General features: G+C 38.2%; 1 protein-coding gene across 3 annotated transcripts in view; it reads right to left on the reverse strand.

The window, feature by feature from the left end:
- LOC130565488 (kelch-like protein 29) overlaps positions 1–25652 on the reverse strand; it is a 197584-nt gene that overhangs the window by 25791 nt on the left and 146141 nt on the right. For all 3 annotated transcript variants that reach the window (XM_057352226.1, XM_057352227.1, XM_057352228.1), the window contains 2 exons: positions 23220–23479; positions 6602–6800 (listed from right to left, as the gene is read on the reverse strand). In XM_057352226.1, the coding sequence (XP_057208209.1) occupies positions 6602–6800; positions 23220–23479 (459 nt within the window). The remainder of the gene's footprint in view (positions 1–6601; positions 6801–23219; positions 23480–25652) is intronic.

The following is a 25652-nucleotide window of genomic DNA, read 5'->3' on the forward strand; positions in this document are numbered from 1 at the left end:
GAGTTACTGGGAGAGCAGCAGGTGTGCTGTCGCCCTGATCTGTCTGGAAGGGAGAAGAGCGCTCAGGTTCCCTGGTGAGCCCACCGATGCTGTCAGTCTGAGGGCAGTTGGTGCTTTTCTGAGGGTGCGCGGCACGTGCTGCTCTGCGGGTCCAAACACACCCTGAGCCGAATAAATGCTGTTTCACACGACATCACTTCTGCTGTCCCGTATGAAAATTAACCATGGGTTTACTATTGTAAGTATAGTATAGTATACTAGAGTATTTGTTGTAAAATCATAGTAACCACACATTAACAGTTGTCTCACTGCCTTGCATCACCACTTGCCTCACCAGGAACCGCATTTTAATCGTGATATTTGTAGTAAAGTTTCAATTTACCATGGTATAGTAATTATACTTTAACCTTGATATTCGTAGTAAAACCATAGTAAACCCAATTTACTGTGGTATAGTAACTACATTTTAACCACAATATTCGTAGTAAACCACAGTAAGGCTATATTTATCATGGTATAGTAAATGTAGTTTAGCAATGATATTTGTTGTAAAACCATAGTAAGCCCAATTTACCATGGTACTGTAAATATACCTTAACACGATATCTGTAGTAAAAGCCCAAATTTACCATAGTATGATAACTCTGGTTTTACCATGATATTTGTAGTAAAACCACAGTAAGACCTATTTACCGTGGTACAGTAACTATGGTTTAACCATGTTTGTAGTAAAACCACATTAAGCCCAAATTTACCATGGTACATCAACTACAGTTTAACTATGAAATTCAAAATAAAATCGTAGTAACACTAAATTTACCATGGTATGGTAACTATGGTTTTACCATGATATTTGCCATAAAACTATGGTACGCCCAGATTAACACGGTATAGTAACTATAGTTTAATCATGATATTTGTAGAAAAACCATAAAAAGCCCAAATCTACCATGGTATAGTAAGTCCAAATTTACCATTGTACAGTTACCATACTTTAGCCATGATATTTGCATGGTAAGCCCAAACTGACCATGGAATAGTAACTTTACTGTAGTTTTACCATGATATTTGCAGTAAAACAATTGAAAGCCCAAATATACTGTGGTATAGTAACTATACTTTTCATGGTATAGTATCTGTAGCTTTTACTATAATAAAACCATGGTTCATTTTTCATGAGCGGTGGAACAGAGATGCAGATGCATCAGAAAATAAAGTGACTTCTGGTTCACTACGTTGAGCATCGAGGGACCAGGCCGTTGCTAATAATTACAAACTGATATCGAATAGATATGAGGAGGGGTGTAACATTTACACCAAAACTGTAAATAATGAACACGGGACAGGGTCCAAAAATAAGTGTTGTTAAACTGCCTACATCATCTAAATTCAGTCAGATTTACTGAATATAAAGTGTCGAGGTGTTTGTCACCGTATGCTGAATTTGCAAAAGAATGTGTTGACAAATCGATTTACGGAGCATTTTAATCTATATTTCCTCCTTAAGAAAATGTGATGAAAAATAGACTGAGCTCTGGCAAATACTGTAACGGTTAATATTGCTTCCACGTGCGCTGTGAAACAAGCCTTGCGTGGTGATTGAGTGAGCGCTCAATGAAAAATGTTTCATGGATGGAATCTCAACACTTCCACTGTCTGTTCACACACCAGAGACTTATCAGCCGAGCTCAGGTAGAGAGAGTGCACTGCACACACACACACGCACGCACGCACGCACACACACACACGCACACACACACACACACACACACACACACACACACACACACACACACACACACACACAAACAAACACACAATAACAAACTCTTGGCAGAACAACTTCAATCTCTGTCGAGAGAACCAAATTATGCTTTCCACTCCACTTGCATGTTGTCTGGTTCTCTCTCTCTCTCTCATAAACGGGTCTTATAGGTGACGGTCCACACGCTGCTTCTCATCACCTCGATCAGATGGCCTACCAGATGGTCAAGCCATAAAGATTTCACTCAACAGTTCTGTAGACAGCAGACCCATCAAATACTTCATAAAAATGCTGAAAGCAGTTCCGTCCATCTTCTGTAAGCAAATGACTGCCACATATACAGAAGAAATGTGTCTATTAAAGGTAAAAAATGGCAATTCTGTCATCCTTTATTCGTCGTCATATGACTTTTCCTTTTGTGGAACACAAAAGAAGATATTTTGAGAAATGTCTCAGCGGGTATTGTGTCCGTACAATGGAAGTCAATGTTTTTTGGTCACCAACGTTCTCCCAAATATCTTCTTTCGTGTTTTGCAGAAGAAAGAAAGTCATACAGGTTTTGAATGACATTAGGGTAAGAAAATTATGAAAGGGTCAACTATCTATATTCTATACAGAATATTTATTCTGCGACAAAAAAATGACTAAACAGTTGTTTATACGTATACATATAATCCAAAAATATATAAAAACACACAATGTCGGCCATACAGTAAATCCCCTACTTTTCCAATATTCACAATGCCGACCATCATGGCATTTAATATTTACAATAAACTTTACGTTACATCTAAAAAATGATGATAACGTAATACTTTTTGCTACTTTGTTAGTTAGTCAATAAATTCAACTTGACGTTCAAGCCTTTTATTCAAAGTCTGTGAGTCAATATCCCATCTGAACTCGAAAACAACAATTAAAACTGAAGTTGGTGAAACCACAGTTTAAAACATCCTGTTTGTTTACCGGCTGCCAAACCATAGCTGAACTCACGAAAGCATCGTAAAGTGATGCTTGTTTACCAATTACTTTAACTCTTCCAGGCAGAAAATAAGTTCTGGGGAGTGACACGATGTTCACGCAGAGCTCGTAACACCTTTCAGACGATAATTAAACTTCGCTTTATTAAAAGAGTTCTGGCTGCGGAGTAGGAAAAATCTCAGAGGCCGAGAGCAATTTGTTCCTCTGCTGAGGCTACTTTTTCCATAAATATCTTGTTTAATAGTAAAAACAAACAACATTCTGAAAGATTGGAAACCGTGCCTCTTATTTACCAAGCATTTCCAGACGTTTATTATGCCGAACTCGGGCGTATCTGGAGTTAACTGGAATCAAGCGGACGGTGAGGTGTTCTGGTGTGGTCGACTGCTTTCCTGTGGTCTCTTCTCTACACTTCGAATTCATTTGAAGTAAATTCATAGTACAGAATACAGTAAACTGAAAACTGAAAAATTGAGCGCTACTAATTTAAAGAGACAGTTCACCCAAAATTCGCTTTCGACTTTTCACCCTCAGGTGGTTCCAAAACATTTATGATTTTCTTTCCTCTTTGGAATCAAAATTGAGACATTATGTTAGTGAGCCTTGGACATCATTTACTTACTCATTCTTTAATTATATTTTTCCACATTTTAGAATAAAAGTAAACCCATCTGACTAAAAGCACCCGAAATAAATGAAATGTTATATTTTAGCATCTTCAAAAAAGTCAGTCTTTGCCTAGAATATGCAAAATCATACAATTGGCATTTTATCATCCAGCTTCTCAATATCTCAACATGAGAAGCTTTTTAAATAGTATTGAAGGAATTTTTATCTATGCTGAACTCTTATTGACTGCTTTTTATTCATTATGTGGTCCAAGTCAAGGTTATTTTAGTTTACTAAAATTAAAACTTTGAAAACGTTTCTGTTGAAAATTAAAGCAAAATATTGACCTAAAACTTATTGGAAAAACTTAACCAAAGGAAAAATTTAAATGTTGCCTCAAAAATAAACAGAAATAAGTTTAAAGCACTAAAATTATAATAATAAACAAAAACTAAAATAAAAATGAATTCATCTTATATAGCAACATTGAACATAAACAAATAAATTATACAATGACAAAAGCATATACCAAATTTGCTAAAACTTAAAGTAAAATTAACATAAAAAATAAAAATCTAAAAATAAAAGCTAATTAAAAATATTTATAAAACTAAGTAAAACTAAAATCAAAACTATAATAACTCTGGTCCAAGTAATATTAAATAAAAATTTAGTTTTCAAATAAAAGAAATCTACATGTTGGCACAATTTATATTTTTGTCTACAAAAGTAATTTCAAACATTGAAACAAGACTTTTTAAGATTACGAGAAACATTTTTGTCAAGTAGCCTAATTCTTAACTTTTGACCGGTATAGTATACTTCAATTGTTGGATAAAAGAGCAAAGTCAACATTATTCAATATTTCCTCTTATGTTCCATATGGGTCACAAAATCTTGGTTTCAAGATGTCAAACATGATTTTCTTAAAACACTCGCATCATTTCCTTTTAATTTATTAAAACAAGGCATTACATGTTTAAAATAATTAATTTCAAAACTTTTACGGACAGTTTAACACAATTGAAAACACGATTTTAAAACGTCTCATTACCGTAACCATTTCAAACGGTCAACCCCTAACTGGTACAGAACAGAATTATGTTTATTTTGATCATTTTTTGTGTCAATGAATTACATGTTTTATAATGTAAATCTTTGCTGCCATAATGTTTCAGTGGTTTCGTGAGATTGATCCGTATAAGAGAGCAAGTAAATGCTACGACATTAACTACATGTTTGCAGCAAATCATCTGTTATATTGTTTGGCATGATCCAATTTTCTGCATAAATTTTATATACAACTTGGATGGAAACACATCTATTGCGTTTGTGCCAGAACAAAACTACTCAACTTAAATAAAAAACAAAATGGGAAAGATACTGATTCTTAAACAGCTACACTTCAAGCTTGAAACAAAATATCATTAACATTAACTCATTAACTAAAAGGATTTAAAGGAACAGGTCACCAAAATATGCAAATTCTCGCAAGGTTTACTCACCCTCGTGCCATCCCATATGTACTGTATATGATTTTTCTTCTTCAGTTCAATGCAAACAAATAATTGTATATTCAATTGTTATACAGTGCTCAACACGGCAAGGGCTAAAAAAGCGTAACATCCATCATTAAAATAATCCATTGCTCTAATTAAGACGTTTTCTTTAAATGTAACGATCAATACGTCATGTATCAATGACCACAGGTTTAAATACCTGCATGGCAGCAAACGATCTCTTTTTCGTCACAAGACAAAAAACAACTTCCACGTTGCACTGAGAATTTCCATATTCGGGTGAACTATTCCTTAAAATGATGAGTAGCTTATCGTTTGGAAAGCAACGTTCTAAAAAATGCTCGGTTACTTTCGACCCAGCGTTGGGTCAGAAAGGTACAAACCCAGTCGTTGGGTTAAATTAACTCCGAAAACATTTATATTTGACCCAACAATGAGTAAAACAACCTTTTGTGCTGAAACTACGCAGCTTAGGTCAATTTACAACCCAATGGTTGCATTCGAAAATAACCAAGAATATTTTGGAGTGTACCTTTTTAAAGTAGCATCCCAAACTGATAAATCTGATCTGGTAACAGGAAGGTGTGTGCGAGTGCGATATGGCTCCTGAGAGAAGGGTCTTCATCTGGTGTGGGACGGCTTCGGTTCTAATACCGCAGAGATCAATAAAACTCATGGGCGAGTGAAAGAGAGCCACAGTATATCAAGATTAAATAAATGTACAGCTCACTCACGGCTTCATGTCTCGCAGAGGGAATCATGGGGGCTGGAACAGTGAGAGTGATTCACGCCGCTGCATGCCGACGGTCTTATTGAACCATAAATTAGTTTGGATGCATTTTTACAGCGGCCTGAGATTGACTTTAGATACAATCAGAGTAACAGAAGTGACAGTCAGATCTACGGTGAGCGTAAAAACACAGACTGAATTTGTGGAAATGCAAGCAGGACTGATTTTGGACGAGCTTTAGGTCATTTTCTTGAAATGAACGAGCTTCATCTTGTGCAACGCAAAGTCTTTTGGCTCCCCAGCAAAATGGGAACTATTAACAGAAGTTAACATGAACGGGCGTTTACATCTCATTTTACCTCCGTCATGTCACGAAACAGCCAATACAACATCAAAACCGTGCGGCATGCCTTGATTTGATCCATTTGGAATTTATTGGATTGTGAAAAGTGGCCTTTTTATATCTGACTTAAATGCAATCTATTGTAGGAAAGCGTGACACACTGCCAGGGTGCAAAATAAGACCAATGCCATCTGTTCAAAAAGTAAACGAGGTCTATTTCATTTTAACTTTAAAGTGCGGGGTTGGCGTTTCATTATAGATGTCGACACAATAACACTCTTGCCGAACATCTCTTGACATCCTTCACCCAGCTCCTCGAAGAAAAAAACAATTGGTTTAGCAAACATGCTCTCCAACAGAAGGTGAGAAAACAGATATTAAGGTGAGCTCAGTGTTCAACCACGTCATCACAGATTAAAACCTCTCGAAATATTGGTTGGTTTGCCCAACACGACAACCAATAGCACAAGTTTGGGCAATTTACAAATTCAAAGCAAACTGTTTAGCTTACGTCCTCTACTTTTAATACACTTGTGATAGGACGTTCACCGGCATGATCGCAACGACGCCGACTGGCTGTGTGGGAAAAAAAGCAGCAAGCGTGTGATTGGTGAAAGACAGATAAGTTATACGGCTGAAATTGCGAGTCACACCTGCAGAGAGTCTCGGCCGCGTCCTGGGCGTCTGCATCTCCTGCCGCGCGTGAGGCAGCATGTGGTAGCGCTTGGCCTCGTTCACCAGGTCTCTGCACGCCTCGGACGATTTAATCAGCTCCTCATTGTCCACCACATTCAGCAGGTAACTGGGGTGGATGAATGGAAGTCTAACAATAGCCAGCAACTCTGATATGTGCTGCGAGAGAGAGAGAGAGAGAGAGAGAGAGAGAGAGAGAGGATTGGAAAATGATTAAGTTTGTAACTCATGTCTCTCGGATGTGTCCAAAACCTATGGCGTCCGTCCTGCTGTCTAACCTCCCAGTTAGTCAATGCCTCCGTTCCAAAACCTAATGTCTAGGTAGCACACTTCTAACCGGGATGTATCCTCAAAAGTGGTTTAGACAGCAACTCAGTACAAACAACACTCCTCATAGAAAGCGCAAAACAAGAGATTTTACCACAGACAAAGATGCAATGATATACATTGTGCACACACATTTAAAATCTAAAAATGCGTTCATCACTTTTGCCTCTCAGACGCCACCTCTGTTTGAAAAGTAAAATTGCAGGTTACTTAACGCACTTATTTTTTACGCGTGTTGGAGTCACATGACGTCAAACTGACATTTCCAACAAAATCGTACCAACAGCACGCTGTAAAAAATAGAATTTCTTAGTATTTCTGTTTTGTTTTCCAGTAGAAATGAAAATAATCAGTAAAAATCATAGTACATATTCAATTTAATTCCATAAACATCATTAAAGTTTATTTTTCTTACTCTAATGACCCTGTTTTAAGCATTAAAAACACTTGATTTTCTTTAAAAAAAAAAAAAACATGATTTAATAGACTTCTCTTCATTATTTAGCTTTTTAGATATTTGAACTGAAAGACAAGACAAAAATGTAGTGAAAATGCAGTGCTCAAAAAATAATTTACGAATCATTATTATAGGCTTACCGTTGTGAATACAGTTCTAAACACTTTTTATGTACTTGCTCAATAACTTAACTAAAAAACGACAAATTGCAACTTTAAAACTATTTCATTTGCTCCGAAAATGAATGCAAACAATTTTATTCGCATGAATGAACTGGATGTACATTTCTAATAAGCATTTTTCTCGCTTTGTTCGCCATCCGTTTAATTAACTAGCAATGCATTCTGGGACTGCAATTTCTTCAAAGGACACATGCATTGCTGGCTTTGTATTGAGCAAATTAGTCTTGAACAAATTAGCAAGTGTATGACACATAACTTAAACCAGACGTTACGACATAACATTGGATGCTAATGTGCGTTGACGCATTTCTCCGTCTACTGTCTGAAAAGTCAGAACTCTCAGAGCGAGCGGATGGGTTAGGCGTTGCTATGGTGAAGCTAGCTAAGGCCAGATTGCTTGTTTGTTCAGAGTCATCCTCACTGGAGCTTTTGCTCACATCAGCGTTAAATGCTGTAAACATGAGTTGACAGGGACAGCAGCCAGCTCGACCTCTCACCTCAGCGCTCACAACGCATTACGTAAACATCCGTATAAAAACAGACACGGCCCGTTTGCACATCTGGGCTTCTGTTGGCTCTCCGAGCGAGCCGAGAGAGAGACGGATGAGATCTTACCTGATGCGACCTTGAAAAGACGCGTCTGCTTTCCAGTGTTCATTATAGTCGATATGAAAAGGTATTCACAGCCTTTTACGTCTTTAAGATTGCGTGGTTTAACGACGAGTAGATCAATATTTTTTTAGGAAAAATTAAAGAACCATCAGAAACTGGAGCTTGAAAATAGAAAAGAATGGAATCAGATTTTACAATACATTTCAGTATATTTTTTAATGAAATCTATCAATCTTCTATCTTCTGTTGGCATGTTTTACAGAAGAAAGAGATGTGCAAAAACACGTGGTCATACACCGAATGCTTTTGGAACATTTTTCTTGTGAATCCTAAGCAAACTCCAATGTGAAAAAGTAAGGGATAACCTAGCTTACATTCATGTTAACGTCATAAAAATACTACATTTGAAAGACTTATTTTTCGCTTTGCAATAACATGCACAAACAAGCCTAATTCTGATTTCACGTTCACTTGGGAAAGGGGTTTGACGTTCTATTCATCCAGTATAATGAAACTCAGGGCTTTAAATCTCTTGACAACCTTCACCAGCTCCCCCAAAGAAAAACAGTTTGTATAGCAAACATGTTCTCCAAACAATAGAAGGCAAGAGGCCAGACGCAAGCAATGGCCCGAGAGAGATTTCGGAAACGCCTGCCAGCTCGCACACATTGGCTAAAGCACCCTGAATGTTCTCACTGATGTAAACTTTTTGGCGTACCTCCACCTTTCCTCCGTGGAACGTTAAACATCTCTTTAAAAAAAGTCACGTGCACCTTTGACATTAATTAATCAATATAATTGGCTGTTTGTTTCAGCATATGCCCCGCCCCCCACGGCATCAGCGTTTCTTACTCCCGACTGTGAGATCAGAGATTACAGGGGCAACGTTGAATTCATCGCAGTGGGATCTGATCTAAAATAATGTCATAGCAGACGGACGCACCCCCCGCCGCCCCCTCCTCCCGCCACGCGGCTGCCAGCGGACAGCTTTAGCCAACCTGGCCAAACCGCTTTGGACTGGTTAGAGAAAATAATCACGAGCTACCGGCTCGACCCGGCCGCCGAGACCAGACGAGAAGGGATTTCAGCTGTAGCTCATAAATCTAAAGCGCGAAATGTGTTGCTGGTGCTCGTGGGCTCCTGTCTTGTGCCGGCCGATTAAACGGTAGTGATAAAATATGCAGTCCTCCAGCAGGTGAGAAAGAAGCAGAGCTGCTCGGAGGAAACAGATTTCATCCTGAAGAACAAAAAATGCAAGGGAGTGAAGAAATCACAGATTTAGATTAGACTAGGATGAAAAATTCTATTGTTTTCCACAGTAATGCACGTGTGAGTCTTCAAAGGGACGTACAGCATGAACACTATACTGTCTGTTAAGGTTTAAGCGTGCAAGCAGACTTGGGGTCTATATAAAAAATAATTTATAAAGTGTTTATACAAACACATGCATAATCAGGCCATTTATTATAGAATAAACTATTTTTTAATTTAAACTCATTTATATTTATTTATCATTATAATTATCATTTGGGTTTGACGATCTATTATCCAGTATAGTGAAAGTCTGGGCTTTAAATCTCTTGACATCCTTCACCAGCTCCCCCAAAGAAAAACAGATTGTAAAGCAAACTTAAACAGTATTATTAACATATTAATAATACTATATACTCAAATGTTGTATTTAATCTACTGCATATTCAAACAAGTAATTTTGATGTTACTATATTATACTATGATTTATATTATTTATTAATAATAATTCAATGTATTACTTGCATGTTTATGAGTTCAATTATTGTTATATTTAATTTAAAGTATAATGATAAAGTATTATATTATTTAATTAATCAAAATGGTAAAGTAAAAATAAAGATAATAAGATAAAATATGAATAAATGAGCTCATATAATACATACAATATAAATATTATTTTGCTAATTAAAAAAAGCCATTACAGTACATGTTTTGGGCAAAATGAGGGCATGTGTAACAGATTGTTTCCATATTATACTATATTATTTACTAATAATAATTTAATATATTACAAATATTTTTATTAATTCAATTATAGTTCAATTATAAAGCATTATATCATGTTATTAATCAAAATACTAAATATTTAAATAAAATAAAAACAAATAAGCTCATATTATACATACAATATAAATGTTATTTTAATAATTCAAGAAAAATGTCATCACAGTATGTTCTGGGCAAAATGAGGGTGTGTTAAACACAATTTTTCTATATTATACTATATATTATATCATTTAATAATAATAATGAAATATATTACTAATATTTTATTAAATTCATAATTTTTGTATAGTTAAATTATAAAGTATTATAGAATATAATTAAAATAATAAATATGTAAACAAAACAAAATAATAAAATAAAATAAATGAATAAATCAGCTTATATAAAACATACAAGATCAATATTATTTTGATAATTTCATCACAGTTGAAGTTTTGGACACAATGAGGGTATGTTAAAAATACTATTTCTTCTGGAAATTAACCGGGGTTTTACAAACGCAACCATATTTTGCCCAAGATTACTGAACGAAATTTTACCATTGTCTCATAGTTTAACTATGGTAATTGTAGTAAAATTATAGTCATACAAATAATAAACAATGCACTAAAGGTTACTAAATATTTACTAAATAAAACCCTGGTAAATTTAGTCACACAATGCAAAATCCAACATTTAGTTCTTTTAAAGTCTGTTTTAAGCACACATTAAAGGTTTTATCTTGTAGTTTTAGCTTCAGTGGATCTGACTAAAGCTAAAAGCCCTCGAGAACATTCAGCTTTGTTTTAGCATGGTTTCACTTTGAGCAGATTAGCGCAGCTGTGTTATCTTCTCTGACCTTTAACCCGGCACTAAAAGCTCATCCATCGCAAACAATTATGTGAATTATTCGTCCATAAAATACACAGCATCATCACATGCTAACTTACGCTAAAGGCATGCAAACAGACGTTCCTCTGTCTCACTTAAATTCAGATACCCAGCACCTCTCGCTTAAATACCTTTCAATGCTAGCCTCAATCTGTCAATGAGCTTAAAGACGCCAATCTTCTACACACATTAAATCAATGCTTCAAAAACGACCCCACATCCTTCGCTTGAGCTGGTCTCCTCTGTTCCGCCTGACAGACTTCATTAGAAGGGCGTGTCAGGGTCGTACTCGAAAATCAGCACTAATTCGCGCACCTCAGTTTCCCCGTCTTCTCTCAGATGTCCCGTTGAGCTATCTGTCTCCGTGTCCAGGCATGCGGTTAACACATTTTCTTTATTTCACCCGGGACCTCCAGGGACAGAAGGTCCTTCTTTCTCTGTAATGTAATTGTCAGGTGTTGATCACCACAGAGAGTACGGGACACACGGGGACTGATGGGACTCTAGCTGTCTGGACAACAGATGAGCCGTACGGCTGAGGACAGCAGAGATCCCAAAATGCACTTCTAGTCACAAAACCATCAATGGATACCAAAGCTTATGGTTGGGGATCTAAACGCCTATGGAAGTGAATGACAACTACAATTGTGCGGCTTTTGTTGCTGGAACTCAAAAGAACATATTTTGAGAAATGTCTCAGTGGTTTTGTGTTCATACAATGGAAGTCAATGAGGGCCAAAAAATATCATCTTTTTTGTTTCGCAAAAGACAGAAAGTCAGACAGGTTTGGAATAACATGAAGGTGAGTAAATAACGACGAAATTATATATTTTTTTCTCATTTTACAACACTGGTATTGGTAGCTAAAAGCCTTTCAGATTCATTGCCAATTTAGCCAAAACATTTAATAAACAAGCATGCAATCTGAATCTTTATAGCTGTACAAGCAAACCAGTTCTGAGTTCTGCAGGCACAGCTTCTGTGTGGGCCGGGTTATTACTTTTCAAAGTGATCGGACTTCACTAAGCAGAAGATAAAATGAGAAATAATAAAATACATGAGGACCCGAGGCAGGGATCAGAATGTTCCCATAGATCAACAGGCAAAGCATTGTGCCAGCAATGCAAAGGTCATGGGTTTCAATCCCAGGGAACACACTGCATAAACGCACTGCAAGTCGCTTTAGATAAAAGCCTCTGCTAAACGCAGTGTATTAAATTGAGCGGCATCTAGTGGTGAGGTTGTGAACTGCAACCTCACAGCTTAAACCATTCCTCCCATTTGAAGCACTATGGAGGCTCTCACAGCACTAAGATGTCGTCCCGTTTTCGCTTCTTTGTCGAAAGAAATAACGTTTATACGAAACACGCTCTGTAGAGCAGTTTGTCCGTTTAGGGCTACTGTAGAAACAACATGGAGGATTCCATGTAAGGGGACCCGCAGTGTATATAGATAGAATAGCTCATTCTAAGGTAATTAAAACAAAACGCTTCATTATGTAAGAAGACATAGTTATGTATATTATATTGCATTTCTGTCAATAGATGCTCCAAAAAATTACATATTGGACCTTTAAAAAAATGTAGAATTATCAGAAACTTAGGCATGGGCTCTCTTTACCTGCAACCCAAAACCACCTAGCAACCACATTGCATTGCCCTAGCAACCACTAATAACATTTTATCTATCGCAAAGCAACCACTCAGAAAACATTAGCATGTCTAAAACATGCAGATTATACAGTACATTATATTAAAAGATGCTTTAAGTTAAAGCATTTAAAAAATGTTTTTACCATCACTAGGCTTCTGACCACTACGTCACACCAACCCATCAAAGCGGTCATTTAAAGAAAGTTTATGCATGTTCTAAATTCATTTATTATGCAAGAGATATTGGCTTACAGGATCTACCAGCGCTGCGCTTCACCTTTCTGTCTCAGACGCGACACTTACACACAACACTGCTCACTGTAAACCCGAACGTGCAACACACGAAGACGAAAAACCAAGACGATCCATGTGCAACAGGTATGTGTTGCAAATACAGCTGACAATAAAAATGCGGTCATCATTTATTTACCATCACGTGGTTTAAAATCTGTATAACTCTTTCATCTGTGGAACACAAAAGAAGATATTTGGAGAAATGTCTCATACGATGGAGGTCAATGGGGGTCAGTGTTGTTTGGTTACCAACGTTCTTCAAAATATCTTTTTTTGTGTTCTGCAGAAGAATAAAGTTATACAGGCTTGAAATGACATGAGGGTGAGGAAAAAATGATAGAATTTTCATTTTTTTGGTGAACCATGCAAGTGACTGATCAGAAATATTCTACATTTGAACGAAATTCTTACTAACAATTTTCAATAATGTGTCTGTCTATCACAATAATGTGATAACCGCTACGAGCTACCCGAAAGCATTAAATAAATATGGCCAACACCGCTAAAGCTACTTGAATCAACATAAAAATGCATGTCTGTATACTAGATAGCGACGTCAATTTTAACTGCACTATATTCTTCAGTAATAAATAAATCATATGCCTATTCATAAAGATTTCACAAACATCTCTCTGTCTGTGCAAGCTGTCGTGTTTGCCAGAATTAATCAGATTTTCACATTAATGCTATTCTGATGTATTTGTTTCACTGAGCCCATGACAATGCATTCTGGGATTGCCGTCTCTGTGAAGGACATACTGTGTAAGATTCTGCCTTAGAATGAAGCCTAAACAAGGTTTGAGGAGGAAACATAATTAAGATGCCCAGCCAACGGAACAGCCTTCACGACAGGAGAGCGTCGACGGTGCCTTAAAACGCTGCCTCCGTAGGCAGCTCGCTGGATTCTGTAACAGAGCATATGTGTGCCAGAGACCTCATGTTGTTTTTATGCAAAAGATACCAGTGTGGAGAAACTTTATTTAGTCTCCAACATCAGCCAAGCAGAAAGAGATGAGCCACTGAAATATTCTCTCTCTCTGGCACACACAAAACAAAAGAGTTCAGCCGGGGGGTATTCCCTACTTAGAGACATACAAAGGGACAGAGACCGCAAGAGAACACATGTGCAAAAAAAGAGAAGAATAGAGGAAAGAAAGAAAGAAAGAAAGAAAGAAAGAAAGAAAGAAAGAAAGAAAGAAAGAAAGAAAGAAAGAAAGAAAGAAAGAAAGAAAGAGGGGAAAGTCTGTGTGCGTTGAAGCGAGATTCAGCTGGCCTTACGCCTGGCTTTCAGTGTCTGAACCCGACTGAACACAACACATACACACAGAAATCAAAGGACACCATCTGCTACAGGTATGTATGATATCCTTTGCTATCACATGGGGTTATCTATAGGCATATATCCCACACTTATACTGTGTATAAAACAACAGCATACATGTTAATATACAGCAGCGGAAAAAATTAAGAGACCATTTCAAAATTGTTTTCAGTTTTTCTGAATTTTCTACAGTCAATTTGAGCTAAATATATTTATACTGTAGCTATGTGTTCAGGTAAAATGATAATTTATGTTTTATTCTGTGAACTACTAACAATATTTCTCCCAAATTTCAAATGGCAATATTGTTTCTATTTGCAAAGTGCAAACTAGACAAACAGGTCAAAATAACAGGAAATACTGCATTTTATCACAGTTTTCATGTGTCTTGTCATGCTGTCAGTCTTTCACATTGCTGTTGACTTTGTCACGCCGGAGGTTTGATTTTGTTCAAATTCAACAGACACTGGACTGGAATGGCATCTAGAAATACATCTAGAAATGAAACCTTTAAAAAAGTGTTATATAAATACCCAGATGATCTTCTGCACTGACAAAATGTCTCAGTATGCGTTGGATGAACACTCTATCTATCTATCTATCTATCTATCTATCTATCTATCTATCTATCTATCTATCTATCTATCTATCTATCTATCTATCTATCTATCTATCTATCTATCTATCTATCTATCTATCTATCGTATCTATCTGTCTGTCTGTCTGTCTGTCTGTCTGCCTGTCCGTCCTTCCATCCATCCATCCATCCATCCATCCATCCATCCATCCATCCATATCCAGAATACTGCACCAACACATACAGTACTATATTGTCATGTAGGTACTTCATTTAACTCAGTATATACTGTCATAGTATGCAGGAATATACAGTATATACATAAAATGTGTATAAAGAAAATTGGTCCCTTTGATCCGCATTTGTGAATGACTAAGTAAAGAACAATTCTGTAGATTATATCAGAACTCTTTTTTAATTGTCGATTTGTTCAAACCAAAGAATCACTTTTAATTTAGACTAAATGGTAATTTTGACTGGTTAATTAGCCTTGTGTGTCTTCATAAGTGAAGACTGAATGTGGGGTTGGGGCTGGGTGAGGTTAAAGTCTCAGGTAACATCTGAAAATTCAAGAAGTTCTGATCTCATTAAAAGAGTGAAATGGGAAGATTCTCCTCCATGCCCTCAAGTCAAACATGACCCCAGCAGTTAATGAATGCTGTCTGCCAGGACTGAACATCCACCACGATGCAGCCATTGTTATTTTTTGACTGCTGAATTAGATATCCCATCCGAGGGTGAATGCAGATTGCCCCCTTGTGCAAAATCCATCATTAAGCGCTCTTTTCAGCTGCATATTAGTTCTCTCCTCAAAGGAGACGCAATTAATCAACCTCCTTTGCCAGACGGCCTCACCGGTCACGATAAAGCATCGTATGAATTCGTCGAAGGTGCGCTCTAATTGGAAACAAGTGGCCCGGATTCGGACGCGCCGCAGAGGCAGAAAGGATTTGGCGCTCGCACGCGCTCGGCGGGACGGGTCCTGATCTTTAGCAAGAACCGGCGTCGTGCTGTTAGCAATCTTGGGAAGTTTATTTTGCATTTGAGTGACAGTGCGACTGCTGCTCAGTCCCGGCAGGTGCACAGGTGGCACAGATTAGAGCACGAGGGTTAGAAAAGCCTCCACCACGTTCTGATTTCGGGTTCTGCACATGCACATAAAGGCTATGAGACTTTGAGGTTCGCGTTGCGTTTTGAGGAAAGCAGATGTATGTTGGCTTCTGGTTGTTGAGATTAACAGGAGTCTGGTCTTCCAAGCAACGTGAAACATTTTTTTTTACTAAGAGGCTTTACTGTGAATTTAATCATGGATGAGGAGTATTGTTTGTTAGGTGTCTGCATCAAGTCGTGACTGAATTCTTAAAAACAGAAGCCTGCTTTAATTAAAAAAAGTGTTTACTTCTTTTCTCTTTTGTATTGTCTCTGATACAACTTTAACAACACTGTAAAAATAAAGAGTTGTGTTCATAGATTATGTTATTAAGAAATAATCTTGAGTTTTGAAGATTTAAACTCTGTTCAAAATAACATGTAATGTGGGCAAGATTTTATACAGCAAAGTTAAACAACGGCTGAGTGAGGCGAAAGATTTACTGTTAATAAAACCAACAAGAAATAAAAAGAATCTAAGTAAAAGATTGAGAATGAGAGAGACACACAGAGAAAAAAATAAGGAGAGTGAAATCAAATTGAAAAGTAAAAAGCCAAAGAAAGACTTAAAGAAAGCAAAAGAACAAAAGAGAGAGAAAGAATGAGAGAGTAAGAGAGAAAGAGCTTCACTTAAGAAAAGCAAGAAAGAGAAAAGAAAAAAGTGAAAGAAAGAAAGAAAGAAAGAAAGAAAGAAAGAAAGAAAGAAAGAAAGAAAGAAAGAAAGAATGAGCAAAAGAAAGAGTGAAATGAAAGAAAGAAAGATTGAAATGAAGGAAGGAAAGAAAGATGGAATGTATGAATGAGCGAAAGAAAGAGCGAAATGAAAGAAAGAATGAATGAGCGAAAAAAAGAGTGGAATGAAAGAAAGAAAGAATGAGCGAAATGAAAGGAAAGAAAGAAAGAAAGAGTGAAATGAAGGAAGGAAAGATGGAATGTATGAATGAGCGAAAGAAAGAGCGAAATGAAAGAAAGAGCGAAAGAAAGAAAGAATGAGCGAAATGAAAGGAAAGAAGAAAGAAAGAAAGAAAGAAAGAGTGAAATGAATGAAAGAAAAAAAAGAAAAAGAAAGAAAGATTGAAATGAAGGAAGGAAAGATGGAATGTATGAATGAGCGAAAGAAAGAGCGAAATGAAAGAAAGAGCGAAAGAAAGAAAGAATGAGCGAAATGAAAGGAAAGAAGAAAGAAAGAAAGAAAGAAAGAAAGAGTGAAATGAATGAAAGAAAAAAAAGAAAAAGAAAGAAAGATTGAAATGAAGGAAGGAAAGATGGAATGTATGAATGAGCGAAAGAAAGAGCGAAATGAAAGAAAGAAAGAAAGAATAAAAACCACAGAATTTGTTAGCAAACTATCCCTTTAAGAAAAAAATATACTGTGGCTAAACTTTACATACCTCTGCACGACTCTTCCTCATTCTAATTTCATCCCAGAGTCCCTCATTACGTAATCCGGTCATGTGACACTATTAATCACCATTCAGTTCATCTAGACTTATGACTATTAGACCAAGGACAAAGCAAGGATCATTTACTAACATTAGGACAGGGCCGATCGTTCACATCTCATACGAGCACTCGGCGCCGGTCCCAGGTGTGTAGTAAGAGCCTCTATTTAAAGCTCCAGTCGCTCCCCAGCGGCCCACACAAGCCCCTGTGTTACAAGCACATAAAAAGCATGTTGACTCACTGTAATAAACTAATGCAAATTGTGCATCCGCGTGAAGGATCGCACAATAAAGAACCATACATCACTGCTCACGGAGGTCTGTCTGCAGCCGCGGCCCACACGCACAATGCCACGCTCGCTAAATTAACACTAATTTAGCGTAAAGCATAACAATAGTTCTTTTTTCATTATCCATACTTTCGGCCGCAGTCCCCACATCTCGTTCATCTTTGACTCCAGTAGACATTAATGGAGAGAAAAACGCACGAACAAAGGATCACTAAGAGCAACGGCAAATATTTGCCTGTCCTTTTTGGCCATCAACTGTGACAACAGGAAATGTCACTGGTTTCAATCAAAATGCCCACAGTGGAGTCTGCCAGGAAGTGAAAGGCACAAAGAGAGAGTAAGACAGACAGACACACAAAAACAGATGTAGAGCAGACAGACAGTCAGAGAGACAAACAAACAGAAAGACAGTCAGACACACAGACAGACAGACAGAAACAGGCTGTCAAAAACATGGACAGACAGACAAAATAACAGGCAGAGAGACTCACAAACAGACAGACAAAGTAATAAAGTCAAAATAATAGACTAAGTCAGAGAGACAGACAGACAGTTAAAGAGACAGACAGACTGAGAGAAAGAGAGACCGACAGGCAGAGACAGTATGAGAGACAGACAGGCAGAAACAGACAGAGAGAAAGACAAGCAGAGACAGACAGAGAGACAGAAAGGAAGAGACAGACAGAGAGACAGACAGAGAGACAGTATGAGAGACAGACAGAGAGACAGACAGGCAGAGACAGTGTGAGAGACAGACAGGCAGAAACAGACAGAGAGAAAGACAAGCAGAGACAGACAGAGAGACAGTATGAGAGACAGACAGGCAGAGACAGTATGAGAGAAAGACAGGCAGAGACAGACACAGAGACAGACAGACAGAGACAGTATGAGAGACAGACAGGCAGAGACAGACAGAGAAACAGACAGGAAGAGATGGTATGAAAGAGAGTATGAAAGAGAGGCAGAGACAGACACAGAGACAGACAGACAGACAGTATGAGAGACAGACAGGCAGAGACAGACAGGAAGAGACAGACAGAGAGACAGTATGAGAGACAGACAGGCAAAGACAGACAGAGAAACAGACAGGAAGAGATGGTATGAAAGAGAGTATGAAAGAGAGGCAGAGACAGACAGAGAGACAGACAGACAGGCAGAGACAGTATGAGAGACAGACAGGCAGAAACAGACAGAGAGAAAGACAAGCAGAGACAGACAGAGAGACAGTATGAGGGAGACAGACAGAGAGACAATATGAGAGACAGACAGGCAGAGACAGACAGTATGAGAGACAGACAGCAAGTGATGGTATGAAAGAGAGTATGAAAGACAGGCAGAGACAGTATGAGAGAGACAGACAGAGAGACAATATGAGAGACAGACAGAGAGACAATATGAGAGACAGACAGAGAGACAGACAGCAAGTGATGGTATGAAAGAGAGTATGAAAGACAGGCAGAGACAGTATGAGAGAGACAGACAGAGAGACAATATGAGAGACAGACAGGCAGAGACAATATGAGAGACAGACAGAGAGACCATTTGAGAGTCAGTATGAGAGATTGTACAGAAATGTTCCAGTGTTGTTTATATAGTCAGTGGTGGTGTGTTTTATAGTGGAGAGAAACTTCTGGAGTGCGTGAGGGGCTTCATAAACAGCAGGCTGATTTGGCAGCGCTGTCACACACGGTTCAGCCATTTCAGATAGTCAGCGCACACCATCAGTACTCCAAAGGGTCTAATGTCATGCCACACAGCCCCTGAATATCTGATCTCAGCCCCGGCTCCTCTGCAGCGCTCTTTATTTATGTGTGCTTCAAGTAGCCCCAATGTATTCTTCAGGGAAACAGAGACAGAAGTGCAAGGCCAGCAAAATGATGTTGACCCCTTGTTCTTCAGGCTCCGGGAAGCCAAGCATTTTTCAATATGGAGCCAGATTTGAGGAAGCTCTCGAATTGTCTAGAGCCCACCCAAGACAGGTCTTTTGATCCATAAAGATACAGAGGCACTTCAGGGGGCCTGATCTCCTGGTGTGTCTCAACAAAAAGAAATTCAGCTTTCACACAGATCACTACAAAACAGAGTGCAGCCACAATGTTTAATAAAAAAGGACTAGTAAGTTCTGAGACTCAAGGTCAATGAAGACGCTCGATATGTATTATTTATAAAACACGCATTTAAAATGACCGTGTTTTTTAACTAAACCTACAAGACCTGTGAGAAAATTACAAAATGATGTCAAAAAATAACGCAACTGGTGCTGGATATGAATAAAAAATTCGCTTCGGGGAGTTATACAACCATTTTCATCAGAAAACGAGTGTCGCATATCTTCAATCAGGTTTCACAGTAGATTCGATCATCCAAAAATTTAAATTTCATAAAACAGGAGAGGAAAAATTTTAGAGAAAAAACACCATAAAGGCCCATTCACAGCAAGATCGATAATGTTAACCATAAAGAAAAAATAATTCCAATTTTAAGTAAATAGAGTCCAGAACACAACTATTAAATTGACAGCCAATCATTATCCATTTAAATTTAAAGGGCTCACGCATAAAAAATGTGAAACTGCAGCAAGTTCGCTTTTAAAAAAGATAATCTTATCGTCCATTAGTGTGGACACGATTGCAGTTATCATTTTTGTTATCTTCAGTGTAAATAATGTAAATAGGCCTTTAAAACAACATAAAGTTGAGTAAAATATAACAAAATTTAAACTTTTCGGTGAACTGTTTCGTTAAGCTAGAAAGTGAAAAGTTTATGTCGTTGTTGAAACTTCTGAAACATTTCTAGAAAGAAAACGCGTGTATGTTTCGATGTCTCTGTGTAAATGTCAGCTACAGTAAGGAGGATTCAGACCAGCCCTGGACTGGCCATCGGGAGAACCAGGATGATTCCCGGTGGCCTGTCGACAGATTTGGCCTGCTGCCAGCCAGCTATGGCATTTTTTTACAGACAGCAAGTGATGGTATGAAAGAGAGTATGAAAGACAGGCAGAGACAGTATGAGAGAGACAGACAGAGAGACAGACAGAGAAACAATATGAGAGACAGACAGTGAGACAGACAGAGAAACAATATGAGAGACAGACAGAGAGACCATTTGAGAGTCAGTATGAGAGATTGTACAGAAATGTTCCAGTGTTGTTTATATAGTCAGTGGTGGTGTGTTTTATAGTGGAGAGAAACTTCTGGAGTGCGTGAGGGGCTTCATAAACAGCAGGCTGATTTGGCAGCGCTGTCACACACGGTTCAGCCATTTCAGATAGTCAGCGCACACCATCAGTACTCCAAAGGGTCTAATGTCATGCCACACAGCCCCTGAATATCTGATCTCAGCCCCGGCTCCTCTGCAGCGCTCTTTATTTATGTGTGCTTCAAGTAGCCCCAATGTATTCTTCAGGGAAACAGAGACAGAAGTGCAAGGCCAGCAAAATGATGTTGACCCCTTGTTCTTCAGGCTCCGGGAAGCCAAGCATTTTTCAATATGGAGCCAGATTTGAGGAAGCTCTCGAATTGTCTAGAGCCCACCCAAGACAGGTCTTTTGATCCATAAAGATACAGAGGCACTTCAGGGGGCCTGATCTCCTGGTGTGTCTCAACAAAAAGAAATTCAGCTTTCACACAGATCACTACAAAACAGAGTGCAGCCACAATGTTTAATAAAAAAGGACTAGTAAGTTCTGAGACTCAAGGTCAATGAAGACGCTCGATATGTATTATTTATAAAACACGCATTTAAAATGACCGTGTTTTTTAACTAAACCTACAAGACCTGTGAGAAAATTACATAATGATGTCAAAAAATAACGCAACTGGTGCTGGATATGAATAAAAAATTCGCTTCGGGGAGTTATACAACCATTTTCATCAGAAAACGAGTGTCGCATATCTTCAATCAGGTTTCACAGTAGATTCGTTCATCCAAAAATTTAAATTTCGTAAAACAGGAGAGGAAAAATTTTAGAGAAAAAACACCATAAAGGCCCATTCACAGCAAGATCGATAATGTTAACCATAAAGAAAAAATAATTCCAATTTTAAGTAAATAGAGTCCAGAACACAACTATTAAATTGACAGCCAATCATTATCCATTTAAATTTAAAGGGCTCACGCATAAAAAATGTGAAACTGCAGCAAGTTCGCTTTTAAAAAAGATAATCTTATCGTCCATTAGTGTGGACACGATTGCAGTTATCATTTTTGTTATCTTCAGTGTAAATAATGTAAATAGGCCTTTAAAACAACATAAAGTTGAGTAAAATATAACAAAATTTAAACTTTTCGGTGAACTGTTTCGTTAAGCTAGAAAGTGAAAAGTTTATGTCGTTGTTGAAACTTCTGAAACATTTCTAGAAAGAAAACGCGTGTATGTTTCGATGTCTCTGTGTAAATGTCAGCTACAGTAAGGAGGATTCAGACCAGCCCTGGACTGGCCATCGGGAGAACCAGGATGATTCCCGGTGGCCTGTCGACAGATTTGGCCTGCTGCCAGCCAGCTATGGCATTTTTTTACAGACAAATGTGGAGAGCACGTTATTGTAACGCGAAAGTAAGTAAGTAAATATTGACGTCCGAGCGCGAACCTCTCCGCTCGCACGCGGATTTCTTTTGTTCTCGCTCTAAACTGGACGGCAATTTTGTGCAAGAGCAAAAGAAATCCATGTACGAGGAAAGCATCTTCCGCGTGTGCGAGCGGAGAGCATCAAAGGGTGCGTGAGCAAAAGAATTCTGCGTGTGTGCGTAGAGGTTCGTGCGCTCACACATCAATATTGACGTCATTTCGCGCTACAATATCGCGCTCTTGACATTTGTCAGTCAAAGCACGCCATAAAAGACTGACATAAAATTGGCTTGACGTTGGACATTCGATATTTGTGAATTTAGGGAGCGTCAACAAAGTGACATTCACGTTTCTAACGTCAATAACATTTAAAGGGAAAACAGTCATAAAGCAGTGCAGGAGAGATTATTGACCGCACGATGCAGTTGCTTCACACATACAATTTAAGCATATAATGTGTATTTGTTGTTTTATTATAAAACCTAAGGATAGAATGAATCTTCTTTTGTGGGTTTGGCCACATGATCAATTTTAATATTCGTTTTCTTGAAACTTTCTCAAGCCAAACTGTATTTAATTACATGTATTTACTGTATTTATATAAACACACTGTCAGTCTAATTAATTGATGGCGTAATGATTACAAAGCATCACAAAATAGGTTCATGCTTTCTAGTTGTGGTTTGTGGCCTGGATGAGTGTGGGATTTCCCGGCCTGAATTTGTGTCCCAGACCGGCCCTGATTCAGACTACACCTACACCTAGAATACATTTGATGAATGTTTTAAAGCGTCTCACCTGTACTCTACTGGCCGGGTTTTTCTTGATCCACTTGATAAGAGTCTCATAAACCAGCTCCTCGGCCTTCGTGTTCAGGCTGTCATTGGACAAGTAGTTGATGAGGTCATCTTTGGAGATGCTGAGGACCTCGTCTTGTCCCGCCACGTCGGGAAAGTTCTGCAGGGCGAAGGCCTTGGCCATGTTGTGCAGCTCGGTGCAGCACATGGCCTCGGCCATGGCCAGAACCCCCAAGCAGTTTGCTGCAGTCAGCTGCTTCTCTGAGGAAAGAAGGAGAAAGAGTCTCGCTCGCATCCATAAAAGATCACAGCAGAGAGGGGATGAAGGCCTTAGTGAAGTTATCTGCGCTGTATATCTCGGAGGCTCTGGAGAGTGTCCCCCGCTTAACGCGCCAGGGGGACGACAACAGAACAAATCAATTGAGCTCAGAGCGACGGATCGGGACGCTGTCATGTGGATTAGCATTGCAAGCTGAAGCTCGCGTTGAGCCCCTCCTAGTCCTCGGCTGGTGCAAAAGTCCAAATTTACAAGGCAGGAGTTTTCTTTATCGACAGCGACTTGAATATGAATCTGACAGCGATGTAAGAGTGCAAAATCCTGAATACGCATGATTGTCAGTCTTATAATTTTCGTTTTTAAATTCAATTATGGAAAGTATTAGACAGTGAAAAAACATTAGATGACACCGAAATTAATGTTTGCTGAGACATAAATGTACATTTTATGAATTTGACAGACACTGTTATACAATTTGTTTGAATACTTTACAGTCAAATTGGCTTAACAAGTCATTCCAGCTTAATATTTTACACTTTATATTTTGGCCAGTGCCGAGTTGCTATTACTTACAAAATAAGCAATGTAAAAGTAAACAATGTAAAAAACCTTTTAAACATTAAAAATAGTAAGTAGAATGACTTGTAAAGTCAATTCGATTATACTTATAAACTTAAAGTAGCCAACAAACACATTCATTGAATCAAACCAGCTTCAACCAAATCAAAACAAACATACCGTATGAAACTCCGTTAGCTGACAGACTGACAAAATTTGTGAGTCTAACTCAAGCCAAATTAGTCTCCAATATAAAAACAGAACCGTACAAATGGTTGTAAAATGGTTTGGTGTGCGTCTGGTGGAAGCAGATGGGGTTTTATGATGTCTAGAGGTTGGGAGGCTGGCCTGCAGTGTGCCATCACCATACAGCCAAATTGGTCTCTCGTCGTCTCCACTCTCAGAAGAAAAAATATTTTTTAGGTGAAGTTTGTGCCAGGGGCCATAAACGGCATGGCGCAGACTACCGCAGAGCGAGGCTTATGGCCAGTTTATAGACACGCTCTGAAGTTTCTGAATCTGCCGTGCTGCGTGTGGCATTACAAACACCATCGGCCAATGTTAACATTTTGGGATTTCAGCGTCTGTCTTTAAATCAAATTTCAACCAGTGCATCTTAATTCCTGACACATTTTTGACATTTTTCACAGATAGGCTGCCAGCGCTTGGACCGTTCTGGTTCTGTGCTGGAAAAACAAGAACAGCTAGCAGCTATTGGATAAAGTTTGAATAACACTGTATTGGATGCTATTGGATGTACAGTTTACCCAAAAATGAAAATCCTTGATCACTTACTCATCCTCATGTAAATCCAAACCTGTAAGACTTTCTTACGTCTGCAGAACACAAACGAAGATATTTTGAAGAACATTGGCAACCAAACAAAATTGGACTCCTTTGACTTCCATTAAACGGACGCAAACATTTGACAAATTTTCAAAAAAATATATCTTTGTCTGTGTTTCACAGAAGAAAGAGTCACATGATGATGAATAAATAATGACAGAATTTTTATTCTTGGGTAACTATCCTTTTAAATCTAGCACGAAAATCTTCGCTATATCATGGAAAAAGGAGCTTTGGGTACTATACAGCTGTCAAATTGATCTACACATGAATTTCTTGAAAACGTCCCCATTAAGATTTATTTTCAAAGCTCTTGTTATCACATGCCCTTGTTTTCCCTCTGGACTTAATCAATTGTTGTGTACTTCACTAACTTTGACAAACAATCTGACCGTTTTCTCAAAGGCACAAACCAATCGTCAACTTGACATTCATTAGCTGGGGTCCTACGAACTCTTCTAGTACAATTATCACAGCACTTCTGCAGACCTGAAAGCAACAAATCGATAAGTAATGGTGGTCGTTCCTCACTGTCTGTTGGTCTGATAAACCGACCTTTCAAACCGCAAGTTCGCCTTTGACCGTATTTGTGATGCATTTATCAAAGTCAACACAAACCTTAACTTTTTGATAAGTTAACCACATCCACTAACCAACTACTGATAGTATATATCTACTCATTCCACTTACAAACTTCCAGACCTTTCCCGGCCGATTGTCACACCCTGCCATCTCAACCGGATTAATGTTGGA

The sequence above is a fragment of the Triplophysa rosa genome, linkage group LG15 (genome assembly GCF_024868665.1).
Source record: "Triplophysa rosa linkage group LG15, Trosa_1v2, whole genome shotgun sequence".
In the NCBI taxonomy this organism is placed as follows: Eukaryota; Metazoa; Chordata; class Actinopteri; order Cypriniformes; family Nemacheilidae; genus Triplophysa; species Triplophysa rosa.